The sequence below is a fragment of the Acartia tonsa genome, chromosome 14, assembly GCF_053477335.1.
Source record: "Acartia tonsa isolate MP-2025a chromosome 14, ASM5347733v1, whole genome shotgun sequence".
Taxonomy (NCBI): domain Eukaryota; kingdom Metazoa; phylum Arthropoda; class Copepoda; order Calanoida; family Acartiidae; genus Acartia; species Acartia tonsa.
Window position 1 is genome coordinate 14142192 of NC_137273.1, and position 21995 is coordinate 14164186.

The 21995-nt window shown below is 31.3% G+C and overlaps 3 protein-coding genes across 8 annotated transcripts in view; 2 read left to right on the forward strand and 1 right to left on the reverse strand.

Annotated features, from left to right (window-relative positions):
• Positions 1 to 21995, reverse strand: part of Atg1 (serine/threonine-protein kinase unc-51-like protein Atg1) — a 127307-nt gene that overhangs the window by 44214 nt on the left and 61098 nt on the right. For all 5 annotated transcript variants that reach the window (XR_013875050.1, XR_013875049.1, XR_013875051.1 and 2 more), the window contains 2 exons: positions 13143 to 13235; positions 12693 to 12743 (listed from right to left, as the gene is read on the reverse strand). Coding sequence is in view for 2 of the 5 variants with exons in the window: in XM_080148657.1 (XP_080004783.1) it covers positions 12693 to 12743; positions 13143 to 13235 (144 nt within the window). In the remaining 3 variants the exon portion in view is untranslated. The remainder of the gene's footprint in view (positions 1 to 12692; positions 12744 to 13142; positions 13236 to 21995) is intronic.
• Positions 1 to 21995, forward strand: part of LOC145306517 (uncharacterized) — a 195048-nt gene that overhangs the window by 42078 nt on the left and 130975 nt on the right. The window lies entirely within an intron of this gene.
• Positions 10067 to 21995, forward strand: part of LOC145306514 (uncharacterized) — a 121180-nt gene continuing 109251 nt past the window's right edge. For both annotated transcript variants that reach the window (XM_080148654.1, XM_080148655.1), the window contains exon 1: positions 10067 to 10104. The gene's annotated coding sequence lies outside the window, so the exon portion shown is untranslated. The remainder of the gene's footprint in view (positions 10105 to 21995) is intronic.

Consider the following 21995-nt stretch of genomic DNA (forward strand, 5'->3'; position numbering starts at 1 on the left):
TAACAAGTTCGAAGATACCTTAAAAGGCTAACCCCAATCGGCTAACCAGTTCAAAGATGTTTAATGGCAGACATTTGTATCGAGATTAATATAAAAATGTCCCTAAAGGTAAGAAAAAATTGTCCTATTATGGATGTAGAATATTATATACGTGGATATTATGACAGGGAAAAAGTTGTCAATTTTAGCTTACAGACAAGAAAGGGAGAGGTCATTTTCTAGTAAATCCCGTAAAGGTGTGTGTTATAAGGCCTAAAAATAGTAGTAGAACGATAAGGTGCTCTATATATTTGTATTTCCTATTGAATAGAACAATAGGGAAGAAATTTTTTTTTTTTTTTTTTGATAACCGTACCTGGAATATCTGAAATTTCTATCAAACGCTTTGTTTGGCTCAAACTGACACAAATAAAAAAAATATAATTATAATAAATCAACCTGTAAAGAATGACTTCTTCCTTTGTTTAATGGTATAGATTGTTCTTAACCTTTACCTTGTACCTATAGAAAACATTATTATTATAATTATATTTTTTTTTTTTTTTTGTCAGTTTGAGCCAAACAAAGCGTTTGATAGAAATTTCGTATTTTTTTTAGATAATCCAGGTACGGTTATCAAAAAAAAAAAAAAAATTTCCCTATTGTTCTATTCAATAGGGAATACATATATCTAGAGCACCTTATCGTTCTACTACTATTTTTAGGCCTTATAACACACACCTTTACGGGATTTACTAGAAAATGACCTCTCCCTTTGTACAGAAAATACAAAAAAAAGTTCGAAAACCCAACAAAACAAATTCATCTGCCCTCAGAGGATTTGGGGGAGGGAAACATGTTCTGAAAAAAGGTTATAAATCACACAATCAATACATGATTAAAATAAACAAAAAATCAGTCATTACATGGGCGATACAACTTTTCTAGAAACACTAGTCTGCCTTCAACTTTATGATAATGCAAATTTATCTTTGTAACTTATTTTCTGGTACTACTTTCAAAGCCAAAGGCATTTTAAAAACATTTTTTAAAGGGAAGCTTTTCTATAATTAGGGCCGGTCCGTCCGTCCGTCCAATGTGCAATTTTGTTTAGACTTACAAATTAATGTTCTGACACTCTACAAGAGTTTTTGTTGGTTTGTCATTCCTTCTGATTTTAGAGCTTCTTTTTATGAATGTTGTCATCCTTGTTAAACTTAAAAAGACATTTCGAAAAATTGAGACAAGCATTTTTTCCCTCCAGTTGTTATATCCCTGCCCGAGATTACAGGGAGGGAGGAGACTTTAGGCTGTTTATTACACTAGTCCCCAAAGTTTTATAATAATGTTCTAGTTGTTGGCTTAAAAACTTTGGGGGACTTTTATTGAATTTTAATTGGGTATCCAGATGTTTCAAAAACCAATTGTAATCTAATTGTGTGTATCATCATTGGGTATATACATCAATTTATCGGCCATTTTCATATCCCTGTCCGATGCTATTCTATAAGGGCACAGAATGGAGAGAAAATCATTCTCTTAGCACGTGATACTTCGGCAATAGTAGTGGGTGCACTAGTAAAATAGCAAAATATAACAAGTAATATAAGATCTCAACAACGGATATATACACACATTCTGTGGATTTTCGTGGCTGTTACCCAAGATAAATGTCTGATTTTTATGAAATTTTTTTGTTATGGTCTATAAGAATCTCCATTTTAAGGTGTTTATGTTACTATAGGGAAGATATATTTTCTTTTTTTCTCATGATTCTTGCTTTAGCAAATTATCCTGGGCTTGTTTTAGGCTATTTCCTATTTAGAATGAAAAATTTCTAGTAGTTTTGTAAGAATAACTTCGGCAATATTATCATTCTACACCTAAACTCTTATGCCAGGAGTTTATACATTTTAGCAACAATATTGGATTTCTTTTCTGGGAAGCTTAATGTCGAACCCTATACCCTTTAGATAACTTAATAACGCAATATTAGAATAACAACTGTTGAAATATTTTGTCAACAGTGCAATGTTTTGTTTTTTTTATCTAAAAATTAAAACAGAAACAATCATTTTTTGCTATTTTTATATGTAAGCTGTATTTAAAAAGTTGTGCTCTAGTATTGATATTGAAGCTGCTAAATGCGTAGTTCTCTAAAAAGTCGTATATGTACAGTAAACTGTGTGTTTTATACTACAAGTGGAGAGAAAGAGAAAGGGAGAGCGAAAGAGAGAGAGAGAGAGACAGAGAGAGAGAGAGAGAGAGAGAGAGAGAGAGAGAGAGAGAGAGAGAGAGAGAGAGAGAGAGAGAGAGAGAGAGAGAGAGAGAGAGAAAGGGAGAGCAAAAGAGAAATAAAGGGGGAGGAAAATGGCAGGGTTTCGGATCCGGATCCGGATCCGGATCCGGATCCGCAAGGATCCGCATATTTTGAGTCCAAGGATCCGGATCCGGATCCGCAAAAAAAATGCGGATCCGGATCCGGATCCTTAGACTCCAAAAAATGCGGAAAAAATGGAAAAATCTACCTAAATTTATATAAAATCTCAGACATTCTCTTGATGAGAGCCAATCTTTAAGGTTTAGGTTCAGACTTGAAAATTAAAAGTATTTTTGACTTCGAATTGAAGAATTAATTTTTTTGAAAAATTTGGTGATTTTATTTTTATTGTCAAAGATCCGGATCCGGATCCAGTAGGATCCGGATCCGGATCCGGATCCGGATCCGGATCCGCACTGACCAAATTTTGAGGATCCGGATCCGGATCCGGATCCGCATAAAATCAATGCGGATCCGAAACCCTGGAAAATGGGAAAAATTTCATCCAACATATTTCTTTGTAAAAAAATTCCTAAATATTTTGAACACCAAATATAAATCATTAATGTTTGTGTATCAAAAGATCTCGATTACGGCTGAACCGACTGAGCGAAAATTATACAAGAAACTCAGTTAGGTTTAAGGCCATTTACTTGGTTTTTATCCAATAATGATTGTTGGACTTTTAACCATGATTTTTAAAAGGCTTTAGGGGCCGAAAGATCAGTTAAAGCCAGGGAGGGAGGGAACATTGGACTATGAAATAAACTGGAACCCAAAGTTTTAATCACACTTTATCTTATTCTTTGCCTCAAAATAATCAAATTCTGATTGGTTGGTTCAAAATTAGTAGCGTCCAATCTTTTCAACCAATAATTTTAACAGAAGAGGTAATTTTATATATCATCATTGGAGATGTACATCAAATTATCGTCCTTTGTCTTATCCTTTAAGATCCCTGATTTAAAGCACAATTATACATTGTCTGTTGGTATGCTTTATTATTCATTTTATAAAAGTCATTACGTATACAGGGAAGGAGGGGACATTGGACTGTAAATTGCACTGATACCCAAAGTTTTATATCTAATCCTTTTCATTGGTTGTCTTGAAGATCATGTTAGCATTGTACAAATTTTTCAACTAAATAAATTTATGTACAAAATTTTGTTTATCATCATTGGAAATGTACAATGTCAATTGTCTTATCCCTTAAGATCCCTGTTATACAATAACAGACACCCTAATCATTGGTATTTAAAGCGCAGCTACCATCTACTTAGGGCTGGTCGTCCGTAAGTCATACCGTCTACATCGAAATTTTCATTTTTTAAAATTATAACCTTCCTCTTTTAAAGGTCATAATTGTCCTAAGTAAGATTTTTTTGTTTGTCCTTTAAGATCTCTCTAACCATCAAAACGAGTAAGTTCACTTAAGCGGGGTCCTATTGAGTCATTGGTTGACTTTAAGCTACTTTATTTATAAAAAAAAGTACGGTTTTAGGCTATTTAAAGCCCCCTCATAGCCGTTCGATTAAAGAGCCACTGATAAAACTTTATTTTTAAGTGTTAAGTTAAGCGCCTTAAAATTATTAGTTTTGGTATTTCAAACTATAATATTTTCAATAAGTTACAATATCGACGCATAAGACAATGGACGACAAATGGATGTTGACCCCTAATTATGATAAATAAATAACCCTCCCAATAAATGAAAATATTTTTGGAAAAGTTTGTATCAAACAATTAAGATTCATTAGAATTATTTAAACTAATGAATTTTTTCTTTTCTTATGAAAAATAATAAATATAATATAATTTTTTTCCAATATTTCTTAGCTTTCATAAAAGGAATTTCCCTTCTTAACAGATGTAAAATAGTAATAAACTAAATTAATACATTTTGACATATATTTAATATAAAAAAGATTTCAGTAAAGAAGAAAAAGCTCTGTTTGTAATTTAATCAATTTTACTATTTAATAGGTATATGTTTCTTGATGAATAAATTGAGTATTTTGCTAATTTTAATCATATTTTCTTTATTGTATAAACTCTTAATGACTAGACTATGTCTAAAAATAACAATTAAATAAACTCCCCCCCAATCCACACCATGCCCCCCCCCCTTTGATTTCTATTCGTCTAAACAGGGATTAAATATAGAAAAAAATAATGGTGCATTGATAAATCAAAGTAAAAGAATAGAGGGGGGCATGAACTATATGTAACTCTGTACACATGGCGGGGACCTGTCTTGATTTTGTATTGGGTTTTTGAAAGCAGCTAATAGCGTTGGAAATATAAACACAAGCGAGTTGTTAGCAGACGAAAAGGGTCTCCACTTCATTGCTTGGGCAAAGTAGGTGTAGGTTATACAATATACATCTATATTTATACATTTATTGTTGATAAGATGTTAACCATGACCATAAGAAACAAATGACACAACGAATTCAATTTACCCATCCCTTAATTCCTGAAATTTAACCAAAAGAAATCAACCATAACCATAGTTCGTGTTCGTCTGTCTATATTTTCAAATTTTATTTACGTTTAAAACTACAATAGGAAACTAATTTATCAATTTTGTTTAACATAGTTAATGACCTATCCCTTTAGTTCAATGTTGCTAAATATTTAACTCAACCCAAAAATTTAAGCAATTTTTATTCAGATATTTGAAAATAAATACCTTACTGATAAATGTATAATTTGTAAGGGTTTGTAAGGTGAAATAGTTGAAATATTTTACAAACATTTCAATACAATTAATCAAAATATTATTTGATGTATATTATTCTAGTAAGGTTTGTTGTTTGAAAATAAAGATCTTGAAAATACAAGCCATAATTGTTTTTCATTTTAAGTAAGCTTTATACATGTCTTGGGGTGGTTATAGGCTATTTTTTCTGAACATACCCGCCTTCCCCTAGAGGCGAAGCAAAATTTAAAATATATTGCATCTGAGCAGACTATTTTTGAAAGCAAAGCTTTTCTATACTTATGAATGGTATATAAGTCCGTAGTGCATTTGATTGTCCTATGAATTATAAATATTTGCATGCTGATTCTAGTAACAATTTCATTTTTTGTTTATCAAAACCAGTCCATAAAAGTTTATCATTTTTAATTTTAGTCGTTCTATAAGATCTCCATATAGTTCTGCCCCAACCATTAAGGGTGAGTCTTCAGGTCTGCAAATTGTTATATTCGCATAGTTTTTCATAATCACAAAAAGACACAATTGCAAATAATAGAAATTTGGACAATGGGCTGTTTATTTCACTAGTCCCCAAAGTTTATTATTAATGTTTTCTTGTTGGTTAGCTTAAAAACTTAGGGGACTTACATGAATTTTGATTGATTGGTTTATTAAGCTCAGTGTTCAAACATTTAACCCACTAATTTTACGTTACAGAAAGGGTAATTATGTGTATCATTAGGAATGTACACCAACTTATTGGTCATTGTCTTATCCCTTTAGATCCCTGAGTTCTGATTATTTGATACAAGAGCGTAAGTGGATGCACACCCTAGCATTGAGATATAATGATTGATTATCCGAATGTAATTTTATGAAATCACCCCAAATTAGCGGTTTTGGGGTTGTAATTGTTATTCCATTTAAATTATAGTTTTATTATGTTATATCTGTGAAGATTTATAATAAGCAAAAATTTAAAATTTTATTACTTTATTTGATATTGATATTAAACAAAATTGTTATTAAACCTTTCATAAAATATTTAAAATCAAAAATGATATTAAGCTTGAGTCCTATGTTGATTTAATAACAGCAAAAACTATCTACTTTCATCTTGGTCTATCCTTCTCCTTATTTGTTCATTGAAATCTCAGAGCAAACAAGATTATATAAAATAGCAGCTGTAAGCATAATCTTACATTCTACGGGAGAGGGGGTGGGGATTTTCCATAATGGCTAAGAAAGGTTTATTAAGTTATGTTACAAAACAGCTAAAAAATTGATATTATGAAAGCTCAAAATTTGGACAAGTATGTCCATACGTAACAGCAGATGTAAGTAAATTTAAATTGGAAGATTTTTCATTTAAAATTAAAAGATTTTTCTTCTTGCATATTTGCTATTTTTAAAAATAAATCTTTTGTTATTTTGTCTGATTTTAGAAACAGGATATTAAAGAGACCTTTAAACCATGGTAAAATTATCAAGGAATATGTACTACATGTTAGAAAATAATCAGGAATTTTAAGGGATAAGACAATGGATGATGAATTGTTTTACATCCTCAATAATGAAAAGCAATAATCCATAATTGGAACCAACTAGTCAAGATTTGACATGAGTGCCAAAAGTTTTTAGGCCAACGAATATAAAAGTGTAGGTACCAGTAAAATCTATCAGATTAATGTCTCTTACCTTCCTTGAAAATATCAAATTAAACTAAGATTTAAGGCCATTATTCGATTTATAATTTTAAAATTTTTGTTTATTTATATACCTTTAGTGAAAAAAAATCTTTGAAAATTAAGAGTCAATAAGTTTCCTTAAACGATTATTTAATCTAATTTGTTCTGCTGGACAGTCGTTCCAATTATTCCTCGTGCATTCACTTTCAGGGATCTAAAGGGATAAAACAACGGCCGATAAATTGATCTACGTCCCCAATCAAATTTATCCCTTCTATAGATTACAATTATTGATAGAAATGTTTAGGCATTCAACTCAATGAACCAACCACTTGAATTTCAATAAAAATCCCTTAGGTTGTTGAGTTAACGAATAAGAAAACGTTATTAAAAAACTTTGGGGACTAGCGTAATAAACATCCGCATCCATAGATAACCTTTAACTATTCAACCATTTAAAAATAAGGTATTTTGAGCTATTAGAGGTAAGTTAAAATAAAGTAAAATATTTTTTTATAGCATTTTAAAGAAACTTACTACAATCATCTTTCTAAAATCTGTAAAAAAGATTTATTTTATCCTTGAAATGTCTTATTCTAATGTAAATAATATCAGAAAATATAAATTCTTTAACCTACGTAGAGGTATATAAATATATAATCTTTTAGAAGGTAACATAAGAGAAATAATTTTCACTATTTCAGGCAAAAATGTTTAAATTCCATTTGTTATTAATTATGAAGTTACCAAATTAAAATCCCCATGAAAGCAATATGCAGACTTAATGAAAATTTCCCTTCCACTAACATCGTATCCCCTCCTACGTTTGTCAAAGCGGTCAACCGCACCGCCCCCCCCCCCTTCCCCGTCCCTCCTTTAAGCCTCCCCTATTCCACCTGTTTGAAGCATTAATGATTAATTATCTAACAAAGGATGATAATCCTATGCGGGGAGGGGGGGCGAGTGCTTTGCGGCCCATTTGAAAATTGATTTGGTAAAAAAAACATAAAAATATTAGTAAAAGATCTCATAAACGGCAAGACCGATGGTTTCACAATTTCAGAAGCAGGTTTTAGGCTATATAGGAGGAGGGTGTATTCAAATATAATATAAAACAGTATTTATTTGTTAGGATCTCACTAACTACTGAACCAATTGAGTTCTCCATCTTAGGAAAGCTTACTAAAGTTATATGTATAATCCTTTTATAATAATTTACTGGCCTCTCTTCCCTCGATGTTAGAGGCGCAACCGCTAGGTATACATTTAGAACTACCCCAAATGTTCAATTGATGCATCGCTCAAATTACAATCAAAATTATAATAATTTCAATTCTAAGAGAGAATTCTACAAAGTTATATATAAAGGTATTTCAATTGATGCATTACATTGGGTAATGAGAGTGCTTTTCCCCTTAAAGACACAATGCAATACTATTTACAATTATGACTTTCCAATAAATCTTAATCGTTCAAACTAGCAGTATCCAAACTTTTCAACCAATAATCAAAATCTACACAAGATTTAAGTTAAACATTTATAGAGATGTATATCAATTTATCGTTCATTTTCTTATCACTTAGTATCCCTAAGATACACCGTAAAATCTATGAATGCCACTGCGCGCTAAGTTAATTTATCCGCCTAATTAGACAACCTAGAAGCATTTAGAAGTCCGCTGTGAATTACTTAACTTTTCAGAGATCTTTCGTTTCATGGGATAGACAATTGACTTATTATTAGTAGACCTACCATAAATCTTCTCAATATGGAGTAAGAATTGGAGTGGTTAAGTTTCATAAAACAGCCTAAAACCTTATGGGGACTTTGGACTGTTCAACAATAGTCTCCAAAATTTCAGATAACCTTTCCTTATTCGTTAGCTTCACAATTGCTCTATTTAAAGGGCAAGAAAATATGGAGGGAGGGGAGGGGGTGGGAAGTAATAATAATGCTATTTATCACTACTTGAAAATTAACAAACCTATTTTCTCATAGACTGGCTAGTTATTATTAGAAGCAGCGTTGCTACACTATAATTTACTTCGTTTTCTACATCTGTTATTATGAAAATTGCCAATTAATGATTGATTTATGTTGCATATACACCAAGAGTCAATTTTTAATCTGATTTAAAAGTTTATTTAGTTGCTGTCAGACATTGGCCGATAAATTGATGTACATCCCAAACGTGATGATACACAAAATTACCACTTCTGTAGATTAAAATTAGTGGTCGAAACGTTTGGATACTCTTTAAATGAACCAACCAATCAATATTCAATACTAGTCCTCAAGATTGTTGAGCCATCGAATAATAAAATGTTATTTTAAGACTTTGGGGACTAGTGTAATAAATAGCCCAAAGTCCCCTCCCTCACTACGTTGCTGCGCTACTTATGAATATTAACTTGCTTGTTTAACTTAAATGGCTTCCAAATGGCTGATGGGCATTTGCACATCCTATTTAAGTATCATATCCTCAGCCTAATGAAGATAATAATCATTATTTCAAAAGTAAATACAAATATATAAACAGGAATATATTATTATTTGTCGTATTCATTCGAATCCGGTGGATAGGAACCGGTTCTCATTCATACGAAAAAATTATGTCTAGCATTGTCCAGCTTTCTACGAATATAAAAATGTACAATCATAAGATTAAAACCATTTTTTTAGCCCGTGCCTTCGGCACCTCGGGGCTAAAAAACTGGTTTTAAATTTATAACTGTACATTCTATATCCGCGGAAAGCTGTTTATAATACGATGCGAGAAATAACTATTCCAGTATGGCTTCGAAACCGATCAATATCCGGTGGATAAGAACCGGTTCTCAGCCATACTGAAAAATTAAGTATAGCATATAACGAAAGATCAAACTTGTAGATAAAACTGAAGTAATTCGCAGTCCAATGTCCTCTCCCTCCCTATTATATGTTACCCAATCTTCATGAATTCAAGTACATAGCTTTCCTTTTAGTATTTACCAAGCAAAAAATTGTTGCAAAATAATTTTAGAAATGACACATTTCCCATTTCTTGTGGTAAAACTTGCCTTATATCCATTTTCAAACAAGGATTTTCACATCCATATATTAATATGAAGTGTAGCATCAAGTCATCGAAAAGTAGAGAGGTAGAAGATATTAGGCTGTAAATTACACTGGTACCCAATCATTTCTTATTCGTTAGCCTATACACTTTGGAGTACTTTTATTCAATTTTATTTATTGGTTCAATTTTAATTTACCTAAAGAAAGAGTTATTTTGTTTATCATCATTAGGGGTGCATATTAATTTATCTTCCATTGTCTTATACCTGTACAATAAAGGATGGTTATAGAAATTTCAAAAACGACCAAATTTCTAAAACGACCAAGCTAATATTGCTTGATTCACTTCTACAAGAGACAAAATGAATTGAAAATGATTGCTAAAATCGAAATATATCTTCATGTCTTAGAATAGTGTAATTTTTTTAAAATAGGTTGAAAAACATACTAACTTTAAAATATAGAAATTTCAAAATCAAAATATATTTTTGCTGAAGATATTAGAATAGTGCCTTCTACCCCTTTTAATGAAAAACATAATAAATTTTCAATTACACTTTTCCTATTAAGTTTATTTATTAATGAATTTTACCAATATCCCTCCAATTTCCTCATAATTATAATATTGCCTTTACAATGCCTACAACTGTGGAAGGGATAGGTCAATGACGATAAAATTAACCTTTACCAATGCAATGGATATATTATTACTTGGATCTTACACCAGATTTTCATGTTCTCTAGTAAAGTGAAACTTGTAGCGGACTAAAATAACCATAGGGGATTCCCTCCCTTCCGACTGGATGAACAAACTGACCATTAAATTATGTCCATGTTAGCAACCTTAATTGACGACAATTTTTTCCCTGTCATAATATCATTCATTCCATTACCCATTTAATGTTTATTAGCTATTACAGCTCATTGTCTAACGACTGTTTCCCAAATTTATTTTTCATTGTCCTATGCCGGAAGCCCTGGTGGCTACCGGATATTAAGTCTGTATGTCGGTAGAGAGTTATGAAAAGGAAAGCATCAACTTAGTAAAAACAGGTAGCTGTAACTGTATGCTATATAACATATGTAACTTATTTAAAAACAAGTATAAATTACTTCCGTAGCATCGCAACTACTAGGGTTGGCTTGTTGTTGACATTTTAAAGGATATAGCAATGGACGATAAATTGATGTTCACTCCAAAAATTACTTCTTCTATAGATTGAAATTATTGGATGAAAGTTTGGACATTTCAAGTTTGAACTAACCAATCAACAAGAAATGAGAGTAGCTACCGACTAATGAGTTTTAGCCAACTAATGAAAGAACTTGTATAAATGAGAAAACAAATTAAATGATACAATGAACGTACAGACAAATTTTGAATGGAAGCCTCGCTACTTAACATATGTACTATATATATAAAGCATCATATTTTAAAATACCTTTCCTCCAAAATTTCATAAAATGGACAAAAAAGAAGGAGAGGGGGGGGAATTTAAGTAGCACAATGAGAGGAAACAAAAAATGAGGGGGGGGGGATGAAGGGAAAGGTTAAAAAGGGGGAGGAGTAAAGGCTGACCGCTGATCTATCGAGAGAAAAATGGAACTGAGGAAAAGGGGAGAAAAGGGAGCAAAGGTGAAGGGAAGAGAAAAGGGTGTACTGTATAAGATGACCTGCATAGCGACGACTAAAGAAAATCTATCAAAAGAAACTTTGTAGGATGCGGAATTATTAGGTTTCCTTAAGGTATTCTTATTTTCCTACCAAAAAAATAAACAGCCAATAAAGTCAGGACTTTCATGAAAGCAGAAAAGCTACAATTAACTTATTGCATGTTGTCTTTTTTCCCTGGCCAAGAAAGGAGGATACACGTTTTCTCATTCGATGGCTTCAAATCTATGAACAGATTTATTAAATTTTGATTGGTTGGTGCAAACTAGCATTATTCCAATAATTTTTATCTCCAAAATGGGTAATTTTATTTAACAAAACCGAAAGTGTGCATCAATTCACCTGCCATTGTCATATCCCTTAAGATACCTCACTGCACCATCCCGTTGTTATTTCAAAATACTCTTCCTGAGTTTTCTATGGCAATATTTTTGTGTAACAATGCCTGGACACCATTTCTTCACCTTTTACTTCCCACCCCCCTCCCCCTTTAAATCTCAAAAATATATTTAATTACCCATCCACCCTACTAAAGGTCATAAACCCCATTTTTTAAAAACCTCTAAATCCAAACAGGTGAGTTTCTTTAGCCTCAAAGCCATAAAAGCATCAAATTCCATAACGTCTTAATATCATATTTAAAGGACATCAATCTCTCTTAAAAATGTAATAAGAGAGCTCAAAAAATACTTAAAGAAAAGCTTTGCCTTTTAACGAGAAAGTATCATAAGAAATCGGGGAAAATACGTCTAAAATTGGCATAAAAAGGCGCACGCACTTTTTACGTCAATGTTACCATGTTAAAAATACTGTTTAGACATTTCTACGTTTTAATTCAAGTTTAATTTATTTGAAATTCTTTCAACAAGAATAAAATAGTTCTACTTTTTGAAAACGGTTATTGAACTGAAATTCTTTCAATGTATTATGTAAATGTAATAGCGGTTAAATCAATTTACACCCTTTCTTCCACCCAATATTTGAAGGCCTTCAATAGACGAATAATTGTTGTACGTACACCCAAATTATGGTTAACAAAGTTACCCACAATATAGATAACTAGGTATTACTGGATGAATTTGACAGCCTCATTGAATTTGATGTGAAAATGACAATAAAACTGTGTATATGACAGCAGTGAAGAAGTAATTTTGACAATGGGGAAAAATAATGTCAAAAATACAACAGAGAAGAAAATTGACAAAAACACAGTGATTGTACTTTTGCTAGTGGTAGAATTGGCAGAACACTGATGATTAAAATGCTCCTACCTTACAATCAAGCAGGCAGACAACATTTGCATGGGCTAACTGGGTCAATTCCTACAAAAAAAACACAATATTAGTTTTCATAAAAAAATGCTTTTTAGCAGTGGTGTGCACAGCGATTCTCCAGTGTGGTGTGAAACACTTAAAGGTGATGAAAAAAGGGGTAGGCAGACCATCAAAATATAATTTTTTTTGGAGGTGTTGACACCCATCTATCACACGTCACTGTTTTTAACATAGACTTACAAACATATAAAACCATTGTTTTAGAGCTTATTAGAAGCATACAAATAATTTTTAATTGGAATTTTGCTTTTTACAGAAAAGGAATAAATTCATTCATGTACTTTATGACAAAATAAACAAACAACTATACAGTAGCTCTATATTTATACTAAAGTAGTAGGATGTATGCCTGTCTGCCTTGGGGGGTAGGTAATGATTTAAGTTTACCTTCAAAATTTTGATTTCTTTCCCCAGCAGGTTTTGTGATTTGGCCAAGTTCTTCTTTGCTATAGCTTTGATAGCCACTACACTGTGGGGCGACTGAAATAGAGATATATATTAGATATCAAGATAGATAGTGAGATAGATAGATAGATAGCCACTACACTGTGGGGCGGCTGAAATAGAGATATATATTAGATATCAAGATAGATAGTGAGATAGATAGATAGATAGCCATTACACTGTGGGGCGGCTGAAATAGAGATATATATTAGATATCAAGATAGATAGTGAGATAGATAGATAGATAGCCACTACACTGTGGGGCGGCTGGAATAGAGATGTATATTAGATATCAAGATAGATAGTGAGATAGATAGATAGCCACTACACTGTGGGGCGGCTGAAATAGAGATTTATATTAGTTATCAAGATAGGTAGTGAGATAGATAGATAGCCACTACACTGTGGGGCGGCTGAAATAGAGATTTGTATTAGATATCAAGATAGACAGTGAGATAGATAGATAGCCACTACACTGTGGGGCGGCTGATATAGAGATTTATATTAGATATCAAGATAGATAGATAGATATCCAAGGATTTTAACAGATAAGACAATAGACGATAAATTATGTTTGTACATCCCCTATTATGATAAACAAAGAACCAGGATCTTTAAAAAGTAAGCAACAAAATTTTTTATAAAACTTTGGGTGCCAGTATAATTTGTAGTCCAATAACCCGCCCTCCCTCCCCCTGGTCAAAACCAAATGATAGTAACTATTGACAACAAACGTCTAAAACGCACCAACGCAAAATAAATAAAAGATTTTGTGTTTATACAAAGAGGGGGAAGGCAAGTGACTATTATGCTTTTACCCGAAGTTTTGAAAACACATACTGCCATTTATAAGTTTAAAACTATAAAAATGTAATTTGCTGGTGTAAGCTAGTAGTTGTTTAAATAAATCAACAGAAAAGATAATTAGATTATCATATTTTGGGTTTAATAGCAATTAATCTTCCATTGTCTTATCCCTTTAGATCCCTGTACAAATAAAGTCAGATCTTAATCCCCAAATTTTAGCTAGATATAATATTGCCTGTATAGTATCAACATAAAAAAGTACAATAGATAAAAATTGGGAGAAGAGAAAGGGAGAAAGCTTTGAAAGCGAACAAAGAACTTTTTAAAGCGTCAAAATCAGGGAGGGAGGAGACAATTGGCCGTTTATTACACTAGTCCCCAAAGTTTTGTGTTAAAATTTTCGTATTATGTTGCTTAACATATTTTGGAACTTTTATTGAATTTTGATTGGTTCATTAAGTTGAGTGTACAAATTTTGTAACTAATTGTAATCTACTGAAGTATTAAATATGTGTATCATCTATGGGAATGTACATCAATTCATCGGCAATTGTCTTATCCCTTTAGATCCCTGGTCAAAATGGACTAAATGTACATGGTATACACATACTAGAGTTGGCTCGATATAACTATCTCCCTATTGGCTAGTTTTCTATATGCATATCTATTTCTCAATAAATCTATTTTCCTCACCCGGCATTACTATCTAAAAGAAAGTAGGTAAATATTTAATAATTTAAATGATTTTTAAAAGATTTTTTTAAATTATATTTTTTTCTTTACATTACCATCACCAAAGGGTTAATAATGATGATTACAATTTTAGTTTAATATTTGAACACACAAAATGTCGCCACAATCGAATTCTTTTAAAACATAGTTTTCTTAAAGGGATAGTTCTATGAAGTGTATTTAAAGAGTTAAGGTACTTAGAGTAGTGAACTTTTATATGTCTTAGTAGAATATATTAGGCATTGGATAGATATGATTATATGTTAAAGAATTTTTAACATTGACCAGACCAAACTTTTTTTATTTGACAATATCGAAAAAAGTTAAAGAGATTTGCCACATAAATTACATGAGAATGGTCTATTTTTTTTCCAAATATGTAAAGCCAAAACACCAATTTTAGATAATCTTTTTCCACATATTTCACAAGAGTTATAAAAAAATTGAACAGGGGTTCCCCTTGGGACAAGTTACTTAAAAAACATAAAAAATAACGTCCGGTTCACTATAGGTCAGGTTTTCTATAGATTCTTTTTAAAAAAATAAAGAAAGCCGTCCGGTTTACTTACAATATACACATTATCTCACGCGGAAATACCAACTAACCATACAACATATATATATATATAAAAAGACCATTCTCATGAAATTTATGTTGCAAATCACTAACTCTTTTAGATATTGTCAAATAAAAAAAGTTTGGTCAGGTCAATGTTAAAATTCTTTATCACAATCATATCTATCAAATGCCTAATATATTCTACTAAGACATATAAAAAGATCACTACTCTAAGTACCATACTGAATATTTTATTGGTCATTCTTTGTTGTTATGTGTATTTTGTTGTATAAAAAGTTTAAAGTTCTATTAACTAGTAAATGCTATCTAAAGTTGTATTTATGACAAAAAAGTTTTTGCCATATATAACACGCAACGAAGTTGAAAATAAAAATGAAAAACTCATTTTTTAAGGAAAATCCCTGGTAAAATCTCTTAATTTTAATCAATAACTTTATATTATGCACTACTACGTTATTTAAAATAGAAAAAACTTACAGTTCACTATTTTTTTTTAAATGCACTTCGTGAAACTATCCCTTTATCATATTATAAATTTAAATTTTCTTTTTTATGATTAGAAATTAAATACATCAATATAAGGTAAATAGCAACATGAAATGAAAAAAATGAATTTATTTTTAATAAAGTAAAATAATGGGTCTTATCGTTCTGGGCAATGAGAGTTTATTATGGATTATTGGAGCACTATGAGTTTTAATCATATATTCCTTGGATAACTTGAGCTCGTTTATAGACATTTATTTCCTATAAAGATCTGACATGGATCTTGAAGCAATTAAGCTGGCCGTTTTGTACATGTTAAAAATTGGAAGATTTCATTAAATAAAAGTAATCGCAAATATACTTAGTAAATAAACAGCATTTTTAAGGTTTAATGCTTATTATTAAATGTATTTTAAGTTTTAATACACATTTCTTTGTGTAGTTTTAAGGTAGTCCGCAGTTACGTAAAGAAACATATAGAAATAATTGTACGCAAAATGTGACGATTTTAAAGGAATACATCGAGGGATCTTAGGGGATAAGACAACGGGCGATATATTGATGTACACATCTACTTATGATAAACAAAATTATCCCTTATGTAGTTTTTATAAACGTCTGTAATCCTTATACTAAAGTAACATGATGTTTGTCTGTTTGTTTGTCTGTGTGTCTGCACCGAAGGATCTCGCTAACCGCTGAACCGGGTTCTCCTTAACAGGGTAGATTCTCATATGTCCCGGAAAGGTTTTTGACTTTTTTGGGGGAGGGTACCACATCCCTCCCAAGAGAAATCACAAAAAATCGAAATTTTCTTCACGTTCTCGATTTTAGAAAGAGAGTTCAACGCAAACATTGAAAGTGCCACTAGAGGCCTCTAGGGGGCGTAGCCGCTAGTTATATATAAGCCAATAAATAAAAACACATGCTTACACAATTTTGGGGACCAGAATAATTTACAATCCAATGTCCTCTCCCTCCCTCATTTTATCTGTCTTTGTCTAAGTTAAGAGTTGTTTATAATTTATAATGTACAAATGACTTACTTGTGAAGTACGTTGAATCAAGGGAAATACCCAAAAAACGTTCAATGACTTTTAGCAACAGCAAAAAAATATTCGCACTAATCAGAGCATAAAATTGCAAATATTAGTTTTGGCGAATTTTGCAGAAAGAGTTCATAATTTGAAAGTGAGTATTTAAATAGATAACTTATCAATATAAGCGAAGCCCAAGAAAAGGGACAGACCGACAAACGAGCCTCAACTATTACAGAGAGAACACACTAAACGGGGTAATTTTGTTTGTCGTAATAAGAGCTATATCTTATGTCTTATCCCTTTAGATCCCTGATAATTAACAGTCTAATGTCCCCTCCTAACTGACAAAAAAGTTATCTATAATAATTCCACTTTTTCAATCTTTGCAAAAATTAATTTTCTATTCAAAGGGTTAGAGAATTGGGAACTAAAAAATACATTATTTTGCATTAATCAAGAACATTCATTTGCAAAGGTGTTTTTATCCCTTTGACAATGAGTGAAAAATTAAACAAAATAATAATTTAATAAAATCATCGGTTGAAAAGTTTAAAAACTGTTAGTTTGAAGCAACTAATCAAGGTTTTAAAGCCAACGAATGAGAGAATGTATTTAAAACTTTGGGAGCCAGTACAATTTACAGTCCAATGTCTCCTCCTTCCCTCCGAAAAATTTTCCATTATATTTAAAACTAAAATTGAAATAGTAGGTTCGATTTCTCCCAAACTTTTCCATCAAGTACCACTAGAGCCCTTTAGGTGCGTAGTTACTAGCTATGTTATAGAGTGGCTGCGCTACCAGCCCCCAGTGCATCTCTAAGAATGTTAAACATAATTCTAAAGAGGCTAAATAATTAAAATTTCAAAACAAATTGCTGCTGCATATGACATATTTTACAAAACACAAACAAACCAGGTGAATTCTCAGGGGGGAGGGAGGGGGCATCTGAAGAACTATTAACTTTATGAAAATAAAAAATTTTGAGACAAAATACATTACATTACTCAACATTGATGGTTAGGGTGAAGCGGGGCATTACCGGTAATTTTTTCGGTTTTTTGAAAAAAAAATGGGGTAAATATTAATATTTTTAAATGGGACCAAGACCATTAAAAAGCTTACGGAAAGGACTATCAGGTCCTAATAGGACGTTATCCTACGACTTTTAGAAGTTTGTCATAATTGGACTCAAAGAAATTACCGATAAATGCCCCACGGTGGGGCATTGTGGGTAACGTCTTTTTAACCTAAAAAAAATCGATGAAAAACGGCCAAACGGCCAGTCAAACATAAATAATCATAATTAGTATAGGTTATAGGGATTATCCACAAAAATTTTTATAAAGATCGGACTATTCCTTCTATGTCAAAAATTATTTTTTTTAAAAGACGAGAAATTTCGATTTTTTTTCCACAAAAATTTTCTTAAAAAATAAAATTTAAATTTTTTTATATAAAAAAACCTGTTCTATTCACTTTTTGGCCTAATTCTTAAAAAGCCCATATTGAATTTTAGATTTTACCAAAGAAAACCTGAAAATTGATCTTAAAAATTGAATTTGAAGTTTTTTTCGACGTTACCGAAAAATACCCCGCGCGAACTTTGGTCATTTTTGAAAAAAATATCAACTCTACATTTAAGCTCTCAACGGATTTGGAAAGAGCGGGCAATTCTTAGTTCAAAAGGTTTTTACGGATCAGTTCTAGGTCTTACCAATTTTTGTTTAGGTCGATCTTTATACACCTAGGTGAAAAAAATTTTGGAAAAAAAAAATTTTCGTCCAACTTTGAGACCCAAAAAGTACCCTTAAAATTCACCTCACAAAAATTTCATTTTATACTTTTTTGTAGGCAATTTAATAAGGAACAAATTTGGTTTTATGTTTTTTTCTGTCAGTCGATTAGAACATGGAGATAAATGTCATTTTCTGAAGGTGGGTAAAAAATTACCGGTAATGCCCCTTACCGGTTAATGCCCCGCTTGACCCTAATATAGAAAGGAACTTAAGAAAAATTTTCCAGTATGGCTTCAACACTGTATACTGAAAAATTATGTATAGCATCAAATTGCCTAAAATTTTCCCGAATTTTTAAAAAAAAAATCACAAGATAAATACCAGTTTTTCCCTTGACCTTCGGCCTCTCGGGGCATCTAAAACTGGGTTTAATCTTATGAAAAGCTGTCTATAATACGACACGATAAATAACTATTCTTGATTTGAAATATCAAATTCTATGAGTTATAATTAAAATAAAATAAAATGACCTATATCTCAATTTAAACTTATTAATAATTAGGTATGTACTTACAAAATAGAGTACATTATGAAATTTAAGTTTAAATAACAGAAAAAAAGAGATTCTTAGGTAAATAATCATTATTTTTGTTTGACTAAAAATCACGTACATAAAAAGTGATTTTTAATCATAACTGTCATTTTTTATTTAATCAATTTATAACGTAACATAAATACATAAACATTTTTGATAACTTGCGGTTTTTTATTGAAATATGAGATTTATTACCTAAAATTGTTATTTTCAAATAGAGATATTTTTATCTTATTATATAAAGTAATAGGCTTTTTTTGTCTGTAGCGAAGGATCTCGCAAATCGCTGAACCGATATGGTTCTCCTTTAGAGTGAAGCTTATGTTTATAAAAGTAACATGATGTCTAAGTGTCTAAATGGATCGAAAAATCTCTTATTTAAGGTAAAAAAAAATATTATTCGAAGTCTTTATCTATTATTTGGAAGGTTACTTCTTTAAATGGAAGGTAGAGGCCTCTAAGGGCGTAGCCGCTAGTCATTTACAAAAACAAGGACAATTTTATCTATAATAATATCAACTTACCTATAAGGTAGCTTTTTTCTAATAAAATAATATCATGGTGGGAAGGGAAGGGACATTGGGCTGTTAATTACACTAGTCCCAAAAGTTTTTTTTATAACGTTTTCTTATTCGTTGGCTTAACAATTTAGGAGACCTGAATTAAATTTTGATTGGTTGGTTCATTAAGTTGAGTGTCCACACGTTTTAACCACCAATCTTAATCTACTGTAGGTTTTATTTTGTGTATAATCATTGAGGATGTGCATCAATTTATCGGTCATTGTCTTATCCCTTAAGATCCCACGATTCGAATGATTTCAAAATAGTTTGTGACAATTGCTAATCAACCATAAGAGCGTGTAAAATGGTTTTTCTTGGCTTCATAGTTTTAATTGTTTTTCATAGATTTAAAAAAATTATCAAACAAGAGATAAAATAACAGTGTAAAAAACATTCTTATTTTTGTAAAATTCTGCTTTTGGCAGCTTGGTAATATTGAATAAAAAAGGATATATCAAAAAAGCTGGGTATTTATGTATAAGAAATTCTCAAAAAACACTATACGATTTCAAATGAAATACAATTGCCTAAATTCTAGAAAAATATTGTTGCTATCTAAAATCACAGCTTGATATATAATTGATTAGTCAGTTCCAACAAAATAGTAATAAATTTATACAGGATAAGACAATGACCGATAAATTGATGTACAGCTCCAAGGATGAATCACAAAATTAACCTTTTTATAGTTTACACTTAGTAGTTGAAACGTTTGAACACTAAATTTATTGAACCAAACAATCAAAATACAATAAAAGTCTCCAAAGTTGTGAAGCTAACGAATAAGAAAACGTTTTTATGAAACTCTGATGTCTTCTCTCTCACTTTTAATCTTGAAATGTTATATTTAAAGTTTAGATTTACCGAAAACGCACATTACACGATGAATATTTGCAAAGTCCTAAAAACGTTTGTTGCTATTATTTTAGAATAGTTAGTAGCATCGCAAGAATACCTATAAATCAACGTTGGTTCGATTTTTGATATTAAATAGATTTTGAAAGATATCAACCTAATATAAAAACTTTTAATTTAAAAGTGCTAAAATGTTTAATTTTTTTGGTATAAAGAAGATAACCTAGGTAGAGGCGCAGTATTTAGGTTTTAAAAGCAAAATAAGGCCTTTTTGATTGTTAATAAATTTTGGCGGGGTTTTGGGGCCTTTGTATTAAAAAAATCATCCAGCTGTTAGTAAAACTTTTTTGACAAGTAACGAATTTCATGTTTGCTATCATCATAAAAATCATGTTTCCTTAAAATAACGAAAATTAAAAGATTAATGTCTATCCAAAAAAATCTAGGTATTAAAGTAACAGCGTTACTTCATTAATGTAACAAAATAGAGGGGGCAGGGGTTAAATTACTGTTTGTCCACTGGGTGGGGACCCTAAACCGACTTATAATTGAATCTTTGAATGCTAGCCAATAGTGTCGGGAATATTAACAAGAGAGTAGAAAGCAATTTGCTAGCAGACGAAAAAGGTCCCCACCACTGGAACCAGGTAGTCGTCTGGTTTATAGATCCATACTTATACATTTATAAATCGGCCTATAAATATTAAGTTCGATTTTGCAAAGGCAATTTCACTATGGAGTATTTTTGTGTTTTTTGTATGATATACAAATGAAATTCTTATTTTGGCAGTTTAGTTTTAATTAAATCAAAACACTAGGTATGATTTTAAAGTAACAAAACCCAACACTGATTTCTACAATGGTTCTACACGTTGATGAAAAATCATGTCTAGCAAAATATAAATAATCAAATAGTAGGAGGACCCCGATAACATTAATTCTGTAATTTTATTAAGTTATCAACAACGTTTTATCATAGAAAAATTGTTATGAAGACAATTAGATAAAATCATTAAAACTCAACATTGTTCAATAAATGTGTTGGCATTAGATTAACTTTTTGTTGCCGGGTTTTTTATTAGTAGCGAATCTATTCTATTAGTCTTTGTGTTTGTCTGTCAGTCTAAGTGATTTGATTGAATTTATAACAGAAATATTACTTTGATGTCAAAGTTTATAGGGTAAAGCGGGGCGAACTCGGTCTTTTTTTCGGTTTTTTGAACCTGCGAATCGTAAAAATGATTTTTTTTAAATGGGACCAAGACCAGTAGAAAGATCTCGGAAAAGTCGATCAGGTCCTAAAGGGACGTAAACCTAGGACATTGGGAAGTTTGTCAAAATTGATCTCTAAAACGGCACCGACTTCGCCCCGCCTTGAGGCGAAGTCGGTAGGGCATTTTCA